Consider the following 20,704-nt stretch of genomic DNA (forward strand, 5'->3'; position numbering starts at 1 on the left):
ACATAAGGAAGTAGGTGGGAAAATAGTACTTTCCTTTAGTCAGGTAGAAGTCTTTTAAGTTGACAGTTAAAGTGGGTTTTTCTCTGCCTTTACCACTGCATGGAATATGGAATGAGAATTGAGTGCTGGGGAATTTGGGGTGTGTGTAAAGGGAGTAGTTGAAGGTAGGATATGTGTGAATAAAATGAGTATTAAGAGAAGTAGCAGGAGTCCCATGATATCAGGATGAGCATTCTTTTTTCCCATTTCAAAAGCCCCATTGTTGTTGTTGTTGTTATTTGCCATCGAGTTGGCTCCGACTCCTAGCAACCCCTCCTTGGGTTTCCGAGGCAGTTATCACTACGGAAGAAGGATTGCCCAACCTTCCTTCTGAGGAGTGGTTGGTAGGTTTGAACCCCCAGCCTCCTGGTTAGCAGTCACGTGCCTTAGGCACTATGCTACCAGAGCTCCTTACATACTGGGAACTCTTACACAGGTCACTGAGTTTTGGAGTGTCAGTGTCCATCTATAAATGTACATGGTATCTACTGTATCTGTCATGCTGAGCAGAGTGGTACTGCCAGACTCTGTATAAGATGTCCTCTAAAATCTATGAAGTAGTTAGGATGTAATCCTATCTCTGTAGTATTGATTCACTAATAAGATTAAAGAAACCAGTTGCTATGGAGTTGACTTTGACTTTGACATGACAACTGCATGTGTGTCAGAGTAAAACTGCTCCATAGGGTTTTCAGTGGCTCATTTTTGGAACGAGATCACCAGGCTTTTCCTCTGAATCACCTCAGGGTGGACTGGAACTTGCCACTAGCAGCCGAGCACATCAACTATTGGCACCACCAGAGTCTCCACTCACATGACTAATGTTAGCAAAAGAAAAACTGGGCTTAATAGGAAGGAAGGTTTTATAGAGACCTTTAGTGATTGCTTGGATTTGTGTCAATTACTTGATGATTGATTAGGTTTGTCTATAGAAGGGACAAGTGAAACATTTTCAAGGCAAGAGAAAAAACTTCTAGTGACTGAAGGAATCAGGGTGGAATTCTAATCAGATCAGCTAATTGTATGAAAGGAACAAACAATAAGGTGGGCATTGTTAATTTGGGGAATGTCTTAACTTAATGAAGCATATATGATGTTCTTGGTAAAAGGAATACTATCTAGGTCACTGGGCAGCTGAATCTTATTTGCTTTTGTAGCTAATAGTGCCATTAATAGAGTTATGCTGTAATGTCTGAATCTTTTAGGAAAACATGATTCCTCTGCACTATTAATGTACTGTTAAGAGGTGGGTTGTGCTCTCATTCACTCATTCCTTCCTACACTGTGCAGGAAGTTACTTACAGGCACTTACTTCAGTTCGTCAAATGAACTGACCAACATGGACAACTTCCACAGATACACTAAAATCAGCAACACAGAAATATTTTTCTCAGCATACTTCTGTCAAGTTAATATTTCTCAAAATATGTCAGGGTGTAGGATTCAAAAGATTATCTTACTGTTTTCCCAGTGTGTCGCATGTAGAATGACGTGAGCTACATATTGCTATCACTTTGCCTTCAGAAGGTATTTCCATTTAATTAGTTTTGTTTGAGAGAAAATAGGTCTCTTATGTATAAGTCTTTTAAATCAGTGTGTTCCACTGGGAACATTGTACTTCACAAGAAATAGATTAAACTGAAGTTGCAGAAGTCCTCACTTTGGCACTGCTTCCATTAAACTTCTTAAAACCTGCTCCCATGTCAATTAAGATAGTGTAACTGATATACAAATTTTTGTCCTTTTGAGGAAAATTAATGTGATCATTTATTCAGAAATCTGTGTTCATTTTTGTGATACTGCATTATTATGTGAGTTTTAGTCATTTTCCCTGTTCCATTCCTGGCCTTGGTACCCCTTTCCTCCCTCGCATTCCCCCATTGGTAAAACTAAAGCCATAGTTTGGAGCAAGAAGATCACTCTTCACTGGGGCTGGTTGCCTCGATTTTTGGAAAGGGAAAATATTCTACAAGAATCTCTTTCGAAAATCTCCTATGAAGGAACTGTTTGCCACTGTTATTTGTTACTCCAATTAGCTCTGAAAACTATACTGAAGTATCTGTGGTTTCCAAGGACGAGACTTGGCAGTTTCGTGTCTGTATATTTTTCCATATGCTTTTCCCCAGTCCTTGTGCACTTCCTGACAATTACATCCTGTGTGCCTGCTAAGTGTCTGTCCATTTCTCCTACCTGCCTCCAAGAAAAGGCAGTCACTTGTGCTTTAAACCTATTTCTATCATAGAGCAATGCAATTATTTATTTACATGACTATCTCACTTATTAGAGTATCGGATCCTTGAAGGTGGGAGAAATGAATGAATATACAATATGTCTATTATATTTTTATTGGAATATTACTTGATCTGAAGATTCTACTTTGTGAGGCCCTGTGTAAATTGGATTTAAGATTCCATAGGATTAAAAATGAATTTCTTGTCCTGTGACTTTTTTTAAACCACAGGGAAATACCCTCAATAAATGTATTCTAATTATTAACAAGACAGGCTTTTGGTGCAAATAGATTTGGCTGTAAATTCTGGCTCTAAATGTGTTATGTTGGTCAAATTCCTTTATCTCACTCAGCCTCTATCACTCCATTAAAATTAGGTATTAATATATTCTTCTATTGATTTGTGTGGGATTTAAATGATATGTTGAAGGCATATAGATACTTATTTACATATGTGTGTGCATATACACCTTACATGCATATATATAGTATGCCTTGTATGTTGTAAGAATTTATTAAATGGCATTGTTAGAGTAGTTATATCAATACAGAGAAACAAACTGAAAATAACTTTATATCCCACCAGTGAGATGCCATCAGTGTTGCTATTTAGTAGAGATACTCGCAGAGCTTTCTTTAAACCTAGCCAGACACTTTCACATAGATAAGAATATTATGATTAGGAAGTAAGCTACATGACTGTTTGATTTACTTTTTTCATTGTCTTTCTGTGGCAGTGCACTTAGATCTATATTATCCTCTCTTCCCTCTTCCCTCCCACCTTCTCCCTCATGGCACAATTTTCCATTTATTGACACACCATGAGAAATACAGTTCACCTTGTTTGATGAATGTGCAGGTTTTCCCTATTAAAAGTATAACTATGGTAGACATTATGACATCCTGCCTTTTAAGTTTTTTTTTAGAATAAATTCACAGAAGTGAAATCATTAGATTAAAATAACTTATAAAGTTATACATATGTATTTTTCTGCATGTGTATTATACTAAATAAAAGAGCTTATTAATGAGGAAAGTTAACTTATAGCTTTTAATGGCTTGAAATGTCAAATTTAGAATATATTTGAAAGTGGAGTATGGAGAGAGCCTCTCAGATTTCATCACCAGCAATTCATGTTGCCTGAATTCCAACTCAGTTCTTTAATGACTGTTTGTCACTTTTCATAAGAAATCCTTCTGCTTTAATAAAAACATGGGCAAGGGAATTGTTGAGTACAATATATTATGACATGATATTCACGCCTCAGACAAGTCTGTTCTTAGAAGTAATTGTCATTTTTATGTAATTAATATTTCCAATCCTAGCTTAAGTTAATTAACTTTTACTTCCAATTTGGTGAGTTTTTTAAGTAGATTTCATTGAGCTGCTATTCAGCATAAATTTATATTCATATTCAGTTGAACTATGGAAAATTACGAATAGTTGAAAACCTCTCTCTTCATGATAGTTTTGAATAATTAATTTTATTGAAACAAATCTCCTTAAAGACCTAAAGTGAAAGTTTATATAGTATAACAAAAGATTCACATTCATTTATTTTTGCTAAATCTTTGCTGGATTAACCTTAATTCTACTTCTGTTACAAACTATAAAATACCAATTAAGTATTCCTTGTCTGATATATAAATGTAGGAAGTTTACCTCAAATCAATTTGTTTGTTTTTGTTTCTGTTAAATTACAGTAGCAGAACGCAATCCATGAGGGGGAAATTTAAGCCCAGTAAAAATCCATTATGATATGACTTACAAGTTTCACAGATACAGATGTTTCTCATTTGGGGCTACTTCCCTGAGTATCTAGAGTTGCTGTAATTTGCTCCCGAATATTTCATTGAATTGGAAATTCACACCCTGGGAAAAATGGACTAGTTTACCCAAAAGAGAAAATATTAGTGTCTTTTTGGGATCAGGGATCATGGAGCTGAGGCAGAAGTTATAAATCATCTGGAGGATCTCAGAGAAACCTTTTTTGGTCAGTGATCAGAAGAAACCAAAAACTGCTAAGAAAACCAGAATTGTAGGTCAAGAGTATAGAAAGCTACTTTGAACAGGAAACCTTTTTTCATTTTCTTCTTTTTTCTCCTCTTAAATGTCAAGATAATTCACTGAGCATCTGGGAAAATAAGACTAGGTGGTAGAGAAATGTATGTCACTTGGATGTATAAATTAATTTAGAACTAGAAGGGACCTCAGAAACTATATCAGTGGAGACTTGTAAAGAACAGAAATTAATTTAGGGTAATTTAACCGTAAAAAGGAGAATTTCCTAAATGGTACAGGGGACGCTTCTGAAACCTGAAGATCTGGATGCATCTGAGCCTCAGGAAATAATTGCTTTCCCTGCTCCTACATCCACGTGACTGAATATGGCCGTCTCACAGAAGCTCAGGGAACGTGTAGAGAATACTTAGCTGTGTCTCAGCCCCAATTTAAAATACCCAAAAGACTGTCCCAACTTGGGTCATATGTCTCATTTTACCTGCCCAATCAGCTTTGACCTAGAGTGGCTGACAAGTTTGCTGCCCACCATTATGTGATGATAGGTTTGAAGGACAGCTCCTAGCAGAGAGATGTGGTTGTGAGCTGGCAAAGATCCCAAAGGCCTCTAGTACATCCCCCATCAGTTTGGCTTTCTTATTTTAGTAATATGAAAGTTGAGTATGGATGGCATAAAATAAACTTCCACTAGTCATGACTTGATTGAAGTGGAATAAAGATAAATTTATCTTCTAAAGTGACTCACTTTTGAGATGAGGCTCCACTAATAAGAATTGTATAGTTACATTTGGATAGAAGAATTTACGTCTCAGGATTTAAGATAATAGATTATTTCAGTGGAGTAGCAAATCAAATTAAAGGAGTCCTTCCCACCATTATAAGATAATGTCAAAGACAAGAACATACACAAATAATTAGCTTTTCTTCCCTTATATCACTGAAAAGGAGCCCTAATGATACAGTCATTAAAGCAATTGGCTACTAACTGAAAGGTGGGCAGTTCTAATCCACCAGCCACTCTGTGAAAGAAAGGTGTGGCAGTCTGTTTTCATACAGATTACAACCTTGGAAATCCTATGGAGGCAGTTCTACTCTGCCCTACAGGGTCACTACAGATTCACTCTGAGTTGGAATCAACTCGACAGCATTGGGTTTGGTTTTGGTATATCACTGAGTCATTTTTAACAAGGAGAAACTTTGAGGAAGGCATGTAATTTCTCTCCAGTTTACTGGAAGAAAAGGAAAACTAATGGTTTTCCAATATCTGGATAATCAGAATGATCGTTTGTATTTTAAAGGGAGAGGAGCAGTATTTGCCCCAAAATAAATATTTTTTTGTTTGGTTTGGGCCAGAAAGACTTTAAAGGGTGGTCAAATTATGTTTATTTGTACAATAAAAACCAAACCAAACAAACTCATTGCCGTCGAGTGAGATCCCACTCACAGCAACCCCTCCTTGGGTCTCCAAGGCAGTATCTCTATGGAAGTAGATTGCCCAATCTTCCTTCCAAGGAGTAGCTGGTGTAGAATAAAAAAAAAAAAGAAAAGAAAAAAATGTAACAAGGGTATAATATTGTTCAGGTATTGTTTGTACAAATAGGAAAGTACTGTCTTTTGAAACTCCATCTTACATTTGGGACTTTTAAAAAGTTTAGCAGTGGAACCCACCAGCCACTCCTCAGAAGGAAGGTTGGGCAATCTACTTCCGTAATGATACTGCCTCGGAAACCCAAGGAGGGGTTTCTGTGAGTCGGGTCTGACTTGATGGCAAAACACAACAACAACAGCAGTTCAGCATCTCTCACGTATACAATTTAGTGATAACAATCACATCAGTCATGTTGTGTAACCATCACCAATATTTGTTGTTATCTATATTTAATTTTAAAAAATTAAATTATTATTTAAAAAATTAAAAATGAATTAAAATTTGTTTTAAAGCCTAGCAGTAAGCTATTAGGGGATTCTTTCTTTATGCATTGTGGTGAATTGATTGATTCTGTCCTTTTATCTCAAAAGTCTGGGACCTAAAATGGTGAGTGATAAGCATCCTCCTCTTTCTGCACAGGATTTATTTAATAAACATGTTTACAAAAATGACCTTTGAAGATCATCTGATTATTTCAGCACCATACATAGGATGTGACATCCAGGTGTGCCCTAGGATTATAGGCTTTTATCTGATAGCTAAATCACCTTGAGCAAATTACTCTCTGACTTTCCATTTCCTAATCTGTTGAAGGAGGTGCAGTGATTCAGTGCTTGACTGTTAACCAAAAGGTCGGCTGTTCGAACCTACCAGGTTCTCTGTTTTTAATCTGTTGAATGGACTAATAATACATTATTCCCTGTCTGTTCTGAGATTTAAATGAAATACTGGGCAAAAATTGCTTAGCATAGTCTCTGGCACAAACAAATCACTCAGCAAGTGGTAGCCATTAATAATTTTAATTAACCTGAAAGACTTCCAGGAGATGTGGAATGCTTTCTTTTTTTTTTTTTTTGCCTACACTCTACTTGGAAAACCTTCTACATCTGTTGTTTAAAGAATAGAGACCCTCAGAGAACAGAAGCTTCTCAGTAATAGAATAAATGACAGTCTAAAGTTAATTGTGCATAATATACATCATATTCTTCCTAATTACTAACTGAATTTCCTCTGGAGTGTGTTTCCTTTAGTGATGTAAAATCTGCTTTCATAGCTGGAAGCTCCATACTTTTCACTTAAATATTGAAATTGTGCCATATTAAATAAGACTGTAAGAAAACACAAAAGAGAGCTACCTCACCTGAAACTCAGAGGCCACTGATATGTCATTCTCTAGCCTTGAAAAGAACCTTTGTCTTTTTTTAAAAAAAACAGAGATCTGCATTTTCCTATTAGGTTGAATCCAGTGAAATCAGGTTTCCCTCTCCAGTTTCTTGTTCTGTTCCCAGTTTCCTGCTGTATATAGAGGAGTTTCTCCAGAGGCCACTGAACATTTGCAGGCAGCAGCTGCTTTAGCAGTAAACACCACCGTTGTTGGTGCTGGAAAAAGCCTCACCAGCAAGCAAGCTGATCTGCGTTTCAATGGCCAGAGCCTCTGAATAGTTAAAAACAGCACCAGAAAAACATAACGTTAGATTTATGCTTATGTAAATTAAAATTAATGACCTGCTCTTCTCATCTGGGGTATAATTTCTCCCTCTTAGAATTTGTATTTTATCTTAGAATTTGTATAAAACATTTGTATTCTATCAAAATGGAGGCTCACAGCTTCAAAGCAGGCATCTCCATAATCATGAAGCAGTTTGATTTTCTATATGCTGAAGCTTTTGCTGCTGAGAAAAGAAAAATGTTTTAATCTCAATCATTTTGAATGCTGGAGCCCACCTTCGAGCAGTTGGTCTACCTCCATCGAGCGCTCTAAGATTGAGCAAATGCTTATTGAGCACCACTGTGTGCAAGCTAAGCATGAAACACTGGGGAATACCAAGAAGATAAAGCCAGTTCCTGCCCTCAAGGAGTTCAGCTCAGTTCAATAAATGTTATGTGCCTGCACTGGTGTTTCCGCCTAACATGCCATGTTGGGATGTAAGTGCTGTAAGATAGATTTTTTTCAAAAATTTAGTGTCATGAGCATAATCTCATTTAATTTTCACGGCAGTTTTATGAACTAGGAGTTTGGGTTCTTTTTAGAAGAAACTGAAGACATCAGTGGATTTCTATATGATTATCTTGGTGAAAAACAAAAGCTGATAGAATCCCGGACACAAGTTAAGGGGGGAGGGTTTAGATCCCTCATGGTTTAGAAAAGGCACAAAGGGGAAGACATTCACAAGTAATTACGTGAACAGCAGGTTTTAAACCACATATATTCCTGCATCACCTCATGTTTAAAGATACTTGTTTGTATTTCATCATGACAGACGTTACTATTTTATAACCTGGTTTCATCATTTACTACATTTGGACCACTTCCTATGGCACTGGGTAATCACTTCCCTTATAACAGAATAATGTACAAAGAGGCAAATATGAGAAAGATAAACTATGAAAGTATTAGTAGAAAACATACATGAATAATTACATCATGATGAGGATGGGCACATTTTCAAATGCATAATATTAAAGGCTCACTCACTGCCATCGAGTCGAGTCCAACTCATAGTGACGCCTCCTTGGGTTTCTGAGGTGGTATCTCTACAGAAGTGGATTACCCAGTCTTTCTTCTGAGGAGTGGCAGGTGGGTTTGAACCACCAGCCTTCTGGTTAACAGTCAAATGGATAGTTTCAAACACATAAATATTAAAAATCCTTTGGCTTTCAAAATCACTATCAATGCAATGAAAAAGCATTATCTCATTTAATTCTCACAACAGCTTTACGAAGCAGGTGCTTCAATCGCTTTTAGAAAAGAGGAAACTGAGGAAATTGGTGGGTTTCTCTGTGATTGATTATCTTGGTGAAAAATGAAAGCTGATAGAATGGGAGAAAGATTGAGGAGGTAGCTCAAGATTAGTTTTTGCAGCTATCTGGGATATGAATCCCAGCTTCACCACTTCAGACAAGGTGATGGATGAGCTTCAGTTTGGACAGGTAAAATGATTATATTTTCATTCAAAGTGTTCACTCCTATACCCTTTCTCATAACTGTTGTGACAGAAAAACCTACCTTTTTCTGTGTGTCTTCAAAGATGTGTCAAATGTATCTTCAAATGCAAAATTTCAGAGACATCAATGACAGACAAATCCCTTGCTGATTACAATAGGCATATCGTTTAAATAGCAAAGGAGGGAGTCCTCATTTAAATGTAGAGCTCCCTTAGAGCAAATTGTATAAATCATTAACTACTTATTAAAGCAATTTGGAGGGTGGAGCCAAAACTGTACTGGTTGTTTTCAACTGGATGAAATAAAATGAAAGCTCAGTGACTTCTATTATCATAGTTTGTCAGTGGTAAAATCTAGAATGAAAAATTTAGAAATTTTTAAATCTAAATTTAAAAATTTAGATCCTATTTAGGTGAATCCTTTCAAGTTAGAAATCCTACTATATCTCATTATGAGCAGATGGCCCATTGATTGGGTAGAATAAAATATTTCTGTGTAATCAACCTAAAATATGATTTAAAATGTGGATATAGTATTTACCTCCTCGAGAGTAACAAAATTTATGCTGTGTAATGACCTTGACACATTTACAGATTTGAGTTTAATGGGCCCTCCAGAGCTCTGGTGAATACAACAGTTTGATCTGTTTTCTACATATTTCGGAAATCTGGAAAAGCTGTAGGAAATACAATATCCATCATAAAGTTTTGTATCTAGTTCTACTGCTCTCGAAATTGGCAAAAGGACCAAGGTGTATGATCTTTATTAACTGCAATCAAAACCAAATTTAAGAGATTTTTAGTAGCTACTTAAAATGATCATATTTGAATCCATACTGTAAAGAATGTTAAGATTTTTTGATATTAGAGAGTCCTGCATGTACCTGTTTAAAAATTAATGGACTTTATTGTTTGATTACTTCCAAGTATATATGTAGTGTATTTTTAAATGTTTTTCTGTTGTTGTTGAGAGTATACACAGCAGAACATCACCAATCCACCCATTTCTACCTGTACAGTTCAGTGACACTGATTACGTTCTTAGAATTGTATAACCGTTCTCTCCTCACTTTTCCGAATGATTCTTCCCCCACTGATGTAAACTCACTATCCCTAAAGTTTTCTGTCTAATTGTTTGAATTGTCATTGTCATTCGATCCCACATGGATAGTTCTTAAAAGACCACAGTGCTCAAGGCAGACATTTTTTTTCCTTGTTAAGCTAAGCTATTGTTTGGTTTAAAGGAGACTTCAGGGATATTTTTGGTTTAAGATGGAAAGTATCTCAGGACAATAGTTTGGGATTTATCTAGTTCAGTTCTTCCAGAAAGTCTGGGTTCAATGGGAATTTTAAGTACGGGGTGGCATTCTCTCCCATTTGATCGAGATTCTTATACACAATAGATGAAAACATTCAGTAACGGTAGCCAGGTACTTATCCAGTCCTTCTGGTCTCATGGCAAAAATCTCACTGCCATCAAGTCAGTTCTGACTCATAGTGATCACTGTTGGGTTTCTGAGGTAGTAAATCTTTACAGAAGTAGATTGTCCCATCTTTGTTCTGCAAATTAGGCTGGTAGGTTTGAACCACTGACCTTCTAGTTAGCAGTCAAATGCCTTAGGTACTGTATCACCAGATCTCCTTGGCAAAGGAGACAGTTACTCATGGAGGCAATTAGCCACACATTCCATCTCCTCTCCTATTCCTGAATATCCTTCCCTGGTGCTCCAGGAGAATAGAGATCAGTTATTGTACCTTAATGTATAGTATATTTTTTACAAGTGCATTTTATTTTATTTTTTTTCTCATACAGATAAACAATCAGATCCTATATGGAAGAAGTCACCAAAATGCATCTGCCATTATTAAGACTGCCCCAACAAAAGTGAAGTTGGTTTTCATTAGGTAAGGTAGATATATCTGGTTTTTCAAAATCACTAACGTCTGTTCTGGAAATGTTATTATTTGCATAAGACTATTTTATCTTGGGTTTGTCTAACAAAATCACTCTCTAGTCTAAAAATACATTTTCATTTTCTGTCACTTTAAGAAAAGTATAGATTGTTTTTGTTATGAGATTTTCTTGTTATTCTTTTTTTATGTTCACAGGATAGATTTGATAGTTGAGGCAAATATTTTATTTCAATTATAAAATTTTCTTCCCTTCCTGGATTTAATTATCTTGTATAGAAATATAATAGAAACTGTTTTGGAAAAGCTAACTCTTAAATTCATATGGAATTGCAGGAGTCCTGAATAATCAAAACAAACTTGAACAAAAAAGACAAAGAAGGAGAACTCACATTTCCTGATTTTAAAATATTATAGTAATAAAAGCAGTGTGGTGCTGATATAAGGATCAACACATAGACCAATGGAATGGAATTAAAAATCCATAAATAAACCCATACGTCTGTGGCCAATTGATTTTTGATAAAGGTGCAAATGTGTTTAGTGGGGAAAGAATAGTCCCTTCTGTAAATTGTGCTAAGAAACTGGATTTGTGTATGCAAAAGAACAAAGCTTTGCTGAACAGATATCTGTGTCCCTTCCCAACTAAGAGAAAGAAAAAAGACCTGGCAATGTACATCCAAAACTCAGCCAGAGTAAACTGTGGATCACAATTGTCTGATTTGCAACCAATCAAAAATGGTGCAGGACTGGTAGTGTTTTCATTCTATTTTGCATGGGGTCGCCATGACTTGGGGTCCAACTCAATGGGTGCTGACAATATACTTCACACCATATACAGTGATTCCTCAAATGACCTAAATATAAGAACTGAAACTATCAAACTTTTAGAAGAAACTGTAGCATGCGAAACTTCAGGACCCCCTTTTAGGCAATGAGTTTTCAGATATGACACCGAAAGCATGAGCAACAAGTGAAAAAACTAGACTTCATCAAAATTAAAAGCTTTTCTGCATCAAAGAACATTGTCAAGAAAGGAAAGAGACAACCTGTGGGAGGGAATATTTGGAAACCATATATCAGATAAGGGTTTAATAGTCAGAATTTGCGGAAGGTTGGGCAATCCTACTTCCATAGTGATACTGCCTCGGAAACCCAAGGAGGGGTCGCTATGAGTCGGGGCCGACTCAACAGCACATAACAACAACAACAGTCAGAATTTGCAAACAACTTTTAATACTCAACAACAAAAAGACTAACAGTCCCGTTAAAAACTGAACAAAAGACATGACTAGACATTTCTCCAAAGAAGATATACAGATACATGAAAAGATGCACAACATCATTATTCATCAGGTGAGTGCAGATCAAAACCACAGCGAGATACCACTTTACCTCCACTAGGAGAGCTATTTAAAAAAAAAAAAAAAAACTGGAAAGCAAGTGTTGACCAGTCAGAACACTCGTACATTGCTGGTGGTAATGTAAAATGGTGCAGCCTCTGTACCCAAAAGAACTAAAAGGAACAACTCATAATGACATGAGAAAATATGCTGATGAGAAACCTAGAGATTAGGATATATCAACTCTGGTCTAGAATCATGCTGTGTGTTGGTAGCTGTCACCTGGTACCTGATTGAGCCCTATGATATAAGTGAATCAGAATTAGGAATCCTCTTTGTTTGAAGCCATCATTGCCACATCAGTAATGTAATGAGGCTGTTTGATTTGCTGTTATTTGACTGAAATAATTATATTGAGACAGCTCCTTCTGGCTTACTTAAGTCCTCCTTTGGTTTCCTTGCCCCTCCCATTGTCAAAGGTTCAGAAATCAGAACATCAACAGAGTTGAGGAAAACTCAGCACCTCAAAAGATTAAGATGGTGTCCATTAAGACAAGTCCACACAAATATTACTTGTAGGCTTGAAAACTTCTTGTAAAAGTTGGTAGTTGAAAGTGCAGCCAGGAAAGCTAGGCAGTGAAAAGGTGCATGAGTATTGCATTTAAGTTATAAAGTAATTAAGAAACCCTGGCGTAGTGCCTAACTCATTTGACTGATAACCAGAAGGCTGGCGGTTCAAACCCACAAGCCACTCCTCGGAAGGAAGGTTGGGCAATCTACTTTCATAGTGATACCGCCTCAGAAACCCAAGGAGGGGTCACTGTGAGTCAGATCTGACTCGCCAGCAGTGAGTTAGGTTTTGAGGGGTTTTTTTTTGTTTTTTTTTTTGTAATTCCAAAAAATTACCAAACATAAACCTTCAGAAAGTTTATTGGCTCAGTGATCTTAAACAAGTTACGTCTCAGTTCTGATGAGTTTCTTAATTTGTAAAAGAAAATACTCAGTCTTGTCACTAGTCAGAGAGGGGGAGGAGTGCACAGTATACTCCCTGACACTATCAGAGAAGGTGGCACCAAAATGACCCAGGGTCTGCAGCAGTGGCAGTGACAGTAGGTGCGCTAATTGCACGGGAGGTGCTGCCAAGACAGTGGCATCATTAGGGTTGCTGTCACCTGTCATCCTTTGCAGTATTGTCATCACCACCACCACCACCACCTACAGTCACCTGCCTGCACATTGGGCAGAGAGGAAGGTCTCTACTTTGGCCAATGGAAGAGGGGAGGAACCATGGGGTGGAGGGTTGACCTGGGAGGGACAGGACCTTGCATCTAGGGCCCAGCACTCACCCACCAGAGGAGTTTGCCAGAAGCCCTGACCATGTTTGGTGAGGGGTGACACCAACCCTAGCGATGCCACTGGATACTACCCACCACACGAGTGTATGAGGATTGTATGAGAAGATGTATATGGCACTTACCACTGAGCCGGGCACATAAGTTGCTAGCACATGGTTGATGCTACTCCTACAAATATTGTTATTAACATTACAATGGACCACTTTAGCATTTACGGGGCATTTATTGCTCATACTGGGTCATCTCATTTTAAAGAAAGCAGAAAGAAAATTGAATAGGATCCAAAGTAAATCATTTAATTCAATTAAGTGTTGAGAAACAGAACCCTCCTCCTTCCATAAAAAATGTTAATGATTTGAAATTATTTAGAATACAGACGAGAATGCTGAGTAGAGATTTAAAATAGAAGTAAAGCCCCATTAATTTAATTTCTGATGATTTCTCTCTTTATTGTTCAGAAGGGAACAGAATGAAGGAAAGAATTTGTTTAGTAAATTAATGTCATAAGCAAAATTGAGAATGTGGCTAAATGCTTATTTACTGCAAGTGATTTTAAGCAGTTTAAAAGTATTAATATATATTTAAAATTTATAAACTAATTATAAACCTTTCTTGCATGGTCATTAAATTATAATACTTAGCACATGGTGGACATTCAAAAAGCTTTATTGAATTAATTTCCTTTCAGTCCCTTCTAAACGCTTCTAGATTATTATATTCTCCAAAGGCAGCCATCATAGTAAATTAGTTTGACAAATTCATCATACCTCAACGCCTCTCTCCACTTCTTTCCTGAATAATCTGATTTAGGAAGTTTTTCTATATCATTTTATAGGCAGAAAAAATATATACAGATGATTCTGAATAGTCTACTATTATATCCAATTTTAGACTGTGCAAAGAAAAATGAATTTGAACACAATCAAAGAGGGATGTTTGCTCTACTCACAACCTTTGTATGATTCAGTGGATATGTCTGATAATTTATGTGCCAACATTTTATCAATTTATTAATGCTTTAATTCCCATAAGACAAGATACTATTCATCTGACTAAGAACTCTTTCCTAAAGATACAAATTCTTTTTTTGTATTTGAGTTTTTATTCCTCAATATTATTCCTTTTTTTTTTTTTTTAACTTGTGATTTAGGTGAAAGTTTTCAGAGCAAATTCATTTTCCATTTGACAGTTCATACACATTTTGTTTCATGACATTGATTGCAATCCCCACAGTAAAACAGCTTTCTTCCCACTTCCTCCCTATGGTTACTATTTCCCTGTGTCCTTTCCTGTGCAGTCATGCCTTATGAGCTTTCTCCTTGTGCAAATGTTGCCTTTCTGATCTCCTATGGCTGGTTGTTCTAAGGAGTGCACCACCCTGTGTAATTGTTTACCTAATAGACAACTTATTTGGTTGAAAGTTAAGCCATGGGAGTAAGTTCAATTCTAGGCCCAAATAGTGACTAAGGGCCATAGTCTCAGGGGTTTCACCAGTTTTATCACACCATTAAGCCTGGTCATCATCATTGTTGTCTTCTTCTTCTTCTTTTTTTATGATTTTGAGTTTTGTTTCACATTTACAAATTGTTTTTTAAAGCACGGGCTGAACTGTGATGCTTAGTGACAAAAGCACCCGGCCTGTGCTTGAAGCCCAGCTTTAATACCTTAGCTGCAGGAACATGGTCAGTTTCCTGGTCTTTAATATAAGAATGATATAGCTATGTAGTGGTTACAGCATTTGGCTGCTAATCAAAAGGTCAGTGGTTTGAATCCACCAGCAGCTCTGTGGAAGAAGGATGGGGTAGTCTGCTTCCATAAAGATTTACAGTCTTGGAAACCCAGTAGGAGTTGTTAATGTGTCACTCGCTGGGAGTGAGTTTGGTTGGTTGGTTATAGCTGTCTCTTAAGTTGTCTAAGAATGCTATGTATTAGCACATCACTGCTCTGATGATGAGGATGGTGATAATGGAGGACCAGAGGTGGGAAGGGAGGAAAGAAGGAGGAGATAAAACAAGAAGGAAGAAGAACTCAGGAGAAGGAAAAGAAGAAGAAGAAAAATCACAAAATAAATTCTGGAATTGTTGTATATCGGGAGTGATATATATGGGACATTATGTAAAATCATTTCTGGAAAATGTCAGCATAAGAGCGATGGGCACAGCCTGCCTAAGGTATCTCTTTAAGTTGCCTGTCAGCATGTTGGTTTTTTATTCTGATGGCCTGGAAATCTAACAAGGAATAGAGTGCTGTTTAATTAAGCAAGGTATAAAGAAAAATCTAATTAACATGAATTAATCCCCATGTCAATAAAACATATTATAATAGATTTTTCAGAGCTGTGGTGGCATACTGCCTAAGCCATTTGACTGCTAACCAGAAGGCTAGCAGTTCAAACCCACCAGCCACTCCTCAGAAGGAAGAGCGGGTGATCTACTTCCGTAGAGATAGCGCCTCAGAAACCCAAGGAGGGGTCACTGTGAGTCAGAAAATGACTCTGTGGCAGTGAGTTTGTAAGTAATATCAAAAAGTATTAGAATCCAAAGCATCAAAGGAAAGCAAACAAAATATTTTATTGCTCACCAGCTCTGTCTGTCACTTATGGAGTGATCTGGTAGATTTATGCCCTGTTCACACACGGTGACCTGTACATTCTAGGTGCTGTCCAGCATTTCATTTTCTCTCATTCAACCTAATTGTTTATTTCATTATTCATTTAGGTACATCTTTTAATTTCTGCCAGGTTATTACCTTTTTCAGATTACTATTTTGGGACCAAATCCTGAATCAATTGATATGTTATCAAGTTTCAGAAAGTTAACACTTCAGTCATCTCAACACAGCAAGCTTTAGTTATGCTTTTCTTTTAAACTCAGCATAATTTATCCTATGTTATAAAGTTACTTTAAAAACTAGTTTTCATGCATTGTATTTCTTTACAGTTAGTGCTTCTGTTGTGTAATATATCTTCCCTTAGTTGAATTTTAGATTCTCTGTGCCCTTCCATTATACAGAATTTTTTGGCTTTTATACCCTGGCAAGAAGCCCTGGTGATGAAGTTGTTAAAGCACTTTGCTGCTACCTGAAAAGTTGTTGGTTCAAACCCACTAGCCACTCCACAGGAAAAAGATGGCAGTCTGCTTCCACAAAGATTAACAGCCTTGGAAACCTGATTGGGCAGTTCTATTCTGTCCTATAGGGTCACTGTCAGTAAAAATTGACTGGAAGGCAGTGGGTTGGTTATACCTTGGCAACTCATTTTTTTCAAATTTACTGATAATTAAGATACAAATGGGATCTGGCCACACGTTTGGCAGCATGATTGGGGTAATCACAAAGCTATTAAAATATGCTGCAAGCAACATTTTAATTAACTAGGGCCTTTATTCTAAAGTAGTGTACATTTGTGTGATCACGTCCTTGTCATATTTTTTAACACTTATGTTTATTCATATACTAATTGATCTGTAATTCACAAGAGGTCTGTGAGTCATTAGTGCAAATTAGCAAGTTGCTGCTATGTATACATGACTTACATAATCACTTTTTTCTCTTTTTGTTTTCACATCATTAGATTTGAATAATTCTGTATATTTTGCCCTAAACATAGAGACTTTCCTATACTAGATTACTTAACTCTGGATCATCCAGATGCATATTTCAGGCTGGGTCTTATCTTTGCTATGCACTACATACTCAGTTCGATGGGGTTTTTCTATTCAGCATTATTCCCTCTGCATGAGTACACCAATCTGAGTATAGGAGGAGAGCTATATTAATACGATTAAGAATGAATCACTGTATCTGGCAGTGCGGGGATCCAAGGAGATTAATGATCTTGTCTGCAGCTCTTGTACCTTCCCCCACTATTGAAAATTAAATGTCATGTATAACAACTCACTCTCCATTACATTATTACCTGTGGAAAATGTGTACTGTGTAAAAACTCCTGAGGCTAACGGAGGCCAAATGAAACTGAAAGCCTTGGAAAGATTTAGTGCTAGCTGTCAAACCCTACTGAGTAAAAGTGGACTCACCATGGAATCCACCTTACTGTGTTGATTGAACAAATATGTTGTGGTTTTTAAAAACTTCTTATTGTGATTTGGAAGTAAAATGTATTTTTTTTTAATTAAAAAATGTAGTGTGGCCCATTATCCTCTGTTCATATCACTGAGAGATGATATTAAGAAGTCCGAAGAAGCAACTTGTGTGTCTGTGTCATTCATCCCTGTTGTTGTTGTTGTCATGTGCCATCAAGTCGTCTCCGACTCATAGTGTCCCCTCCTTGGGATTCCAAGTCAGTATCACTAGGGAAGTAGATTGCCCAACCTTCCTTCCAAGGAGTGGCTGGTGGATTTGAACCACCAGCCTTCTGATAAGTAGTATCTTAGGCACTACGCTACCAGAGCCATCCCTAGTGTGCTCTAAATTCTTTAGAGCCTGTTTTGATAATAGGATGGGAAAATTGTGGGCACAGGCATGGCTTTTACTTGCATAAAGAAACATCCATTCATTTTTTCAACAGGTGTTTACTGAGTGCCTACTTGGTCCTGTTGCTGTAGTTTCAGTCATGCAATGACCACAGTCTCTGCCCTAAAAGAGCACAGGAGGAAGCAGAACAAACACTCTAGTACCAAACCAATGCAAAGAAATGCTAGGATGCCATAGGAACATATAGGAGATGTGCCTGTTGTGGACTGAATTGTTGATATGGTGAAGTCCTAACCCCTGGTACCTGTGAATGTGACCATGTTTGATAACAGGATCTTTGAAGATGTTAACAGTTAAGTTAACATGAGGTCATACTAGAATGGAGCAGGTCCTAATCCAATCAGAGTGATGTCCTTATAAAACAGAAGAGACATAGAGGCAGACGAAGAAGGCTATGTGATAAGAAAGTTTTCTGCTATAACTGCAAGCCAAGGAATGTCTAGGCTCCCAGACTCTGAGAAAATCCAAGAAGGGACCTTCATCTAAAACTTTCAGAGAGAGCATGGCCGAAGCAACATGTTGATTTGAATGATTAGCCTCCAGAATTGTGGGATTATGAATTTCTGTTCTTATAAGTGCCATTCTTTATGATATTTTGTTGCAGCAGCAATAGGAAACTGATGTAGCACCTAACCTAGTCTGGGGCCACAGAGAAAGAGATGCTTAAGCTGAGACATGAAAGACAAATAAGCAAAGTCATAGTATACACAAAAGCCCAAAAGTTCTGGAACTGGGCATTATACTCAGTGTATCTGAACATTTACTTCTCTGTGGAAAGCAAACCTTCTTTAACAAAGTACCATTTACATCAGTTGTTTTGAACTCTGAAGAAGCATCTTTCTCATAGACCTTTAACGAATGCAACGCCCTTTCTCAAGTGCACATTAGTGTCATCAGTGGTATATATGATAAGAAATTTTAAGGAAGAGACCTGCCATTAGAACTGAACTTTATTAGGAGTCACAGGGTGAAGGAAAGTGGCATCACTCTCCTGAAATTTCAAGGCTCTTCTGTTTCTCTTTTTAATTGGATCATATGGTGAACCCATATGAGCCTTTGAAGTATTGATTTTTGCTTAATTTTCTCTAGGACTTGTTTACTATACTGTTCATGTTAAATAATAATTTTGATTATTTATTAATTTTATAAATGTAAGTAGAATTATGACTCAATTGCCACAACAATGGACTCATATTTTCATAGTCATGAAAATGGCACAGCACCATGTAGCATTTTGATCAGTTGTACATAAGGTCAAGGAGCCCTGCTGGTTAAGCAGTGGTTAAGCAGTGGGCTGCTGACCAAAAAGGTCAACAGTTTGAACCTACCTTCTGTTCCATGGGAGAAAGATGAGGCAATCTGCTTTTGTAAAGATTACAGCCTTGGAAACCCCATGAGGCAATTCTATTCTGTGCTATAGGGTTGCTATGGGATGGAACTGACACTGTAGCAATGGATTTTCTCCATAATGTCCCCATGAGTCAGAGCCAACTCAAATGCAACTAACAACACCAACAACTAAGTAGACCTTCTCAATATTTTGTTCAACAACAAGGTATAGAATGTTTTGATCTTTTGTCAAAGACATTGGAAATTAATATGTCCAAATAGAAGTCTTGTTCCCTTTGAGATGCTATGGTAATCTTGGAAATTGTACACTTAATCTAGTTGATTGTATTATGTCATGCTTTTCTGGAAGCATCTTGAAAACCTGTGGCATATTCTTTTGAATATCCATGGTAGTAGTAAAGTTTCTTCTTTTGAAGTTAATTTTAGTTAATCAATCTGAAGTGGCCAAAAATTGTACAGGCCTATTTGTGAATTAAGTATTGCTACTAAACAGTAAGCTGGTCTTTCATGTATGATTTGTCAAGTACCTTTGAAAATCAACTTTATTATTTCATGGACAGAATTTTCTTTATTACTCCCGTTCCTCAACATACTACTAGCATATATTGTTGTTGTTGTTATATTGCCATCAAGTTGGACCCAACTCATAGCAACCCCTCCTTGGGTTTCCCAGGCAGTATAACTATGGACATAGATTGTCCCATCTTCCTTCCAAGGAGTGGCTGGTGGGTTTAAACCGCTAGGCTTCTGGTTAGCAGTCAAATGCTTTAGGCACTAAGCTACTTAGCTTCTGGAAATTATGACACACTTGTGTCACATCTTTTGGCTGGTCAACATTTATAGTCCTTTTCCTTGTAGATTGCCTGTTTCCTTTGGGCACTGCAACAAATACACAGTCATACACATTATAGTTGTAATTTTGATGGAACAGTAAAAACAGTAAGTGAAGATGCCTGTTTAGATCTGCCTGAAGGAGCCAGATCTTTCTCTCAATGTTCAGGTGTAGCCAGTGAATGGTCATGTGACCTAAGTTTTGGTGATATAACTACCTTAGACTTAAAATGTTGTTCTTGGGAGTTCTGGTAAGATGGTGGAATAGGCAGAAGGACTGCACAGACCCTCTTCAACAAAGAAAAGGGGAACCAATTAACACAGATACAGAGGGTAATTCTGGAGCTCTGAGCCTTGAAGGGAAGGATCTAGAAGTGGACTAAACTCCAACTAGCAGAAGAATTGCATGTTGTTGTTGTTGTTGTTGTTTGCCATCGAGTCTGCCCCGACTCATAGCGACCCCTCCTTGGGTTTCCGAGGCAGTATCACTACGGAAGTAGGAATGCCCAACCTTCCTTCCGAGGAGTGGCTGGTGGGTTTG

At 37.2% G+C, this 20,704-nt stretch overlaps 1 protein-coding gene across 1 annotated transcript in view; it reads left to right on the forward strand.

Annotated features, from left to right (window-relative positions):
• Positions 1-20,704, forward strand: part of LOC103213658 (inaD-like protein) — a 216,320-nt gene that overhangs the window by 16,753 nt on the left and 178,863 nt on the right. The window contains exon 3 of the mRNA XM_042783334.1: positions 10,696-10,787. Coding sequence (XP_042639268.1) covers positions 10,696-10,787 — 92 coding nt within the window. The remainder of the gene's footprint in view (positions 1-10,695; positions 10,788-20,704) is intronic.

This window comes from Orycteropus afer, unplaced genomic scaffold, assembly GCF_000298275.1.
Source record: "Orycteropus afer afer isolate SDZICR_OR568_19922 unplaced genomic scaffold, OryAfe1.0 scaffold00016, whole genome shotgun sequence".
Lineage (NCBI taxonomy): Eukaryota > Metazoa > Chordata > Mammalia > Tubulidentata > Orycteropodidae > Orycteropus > Orycteropus afer.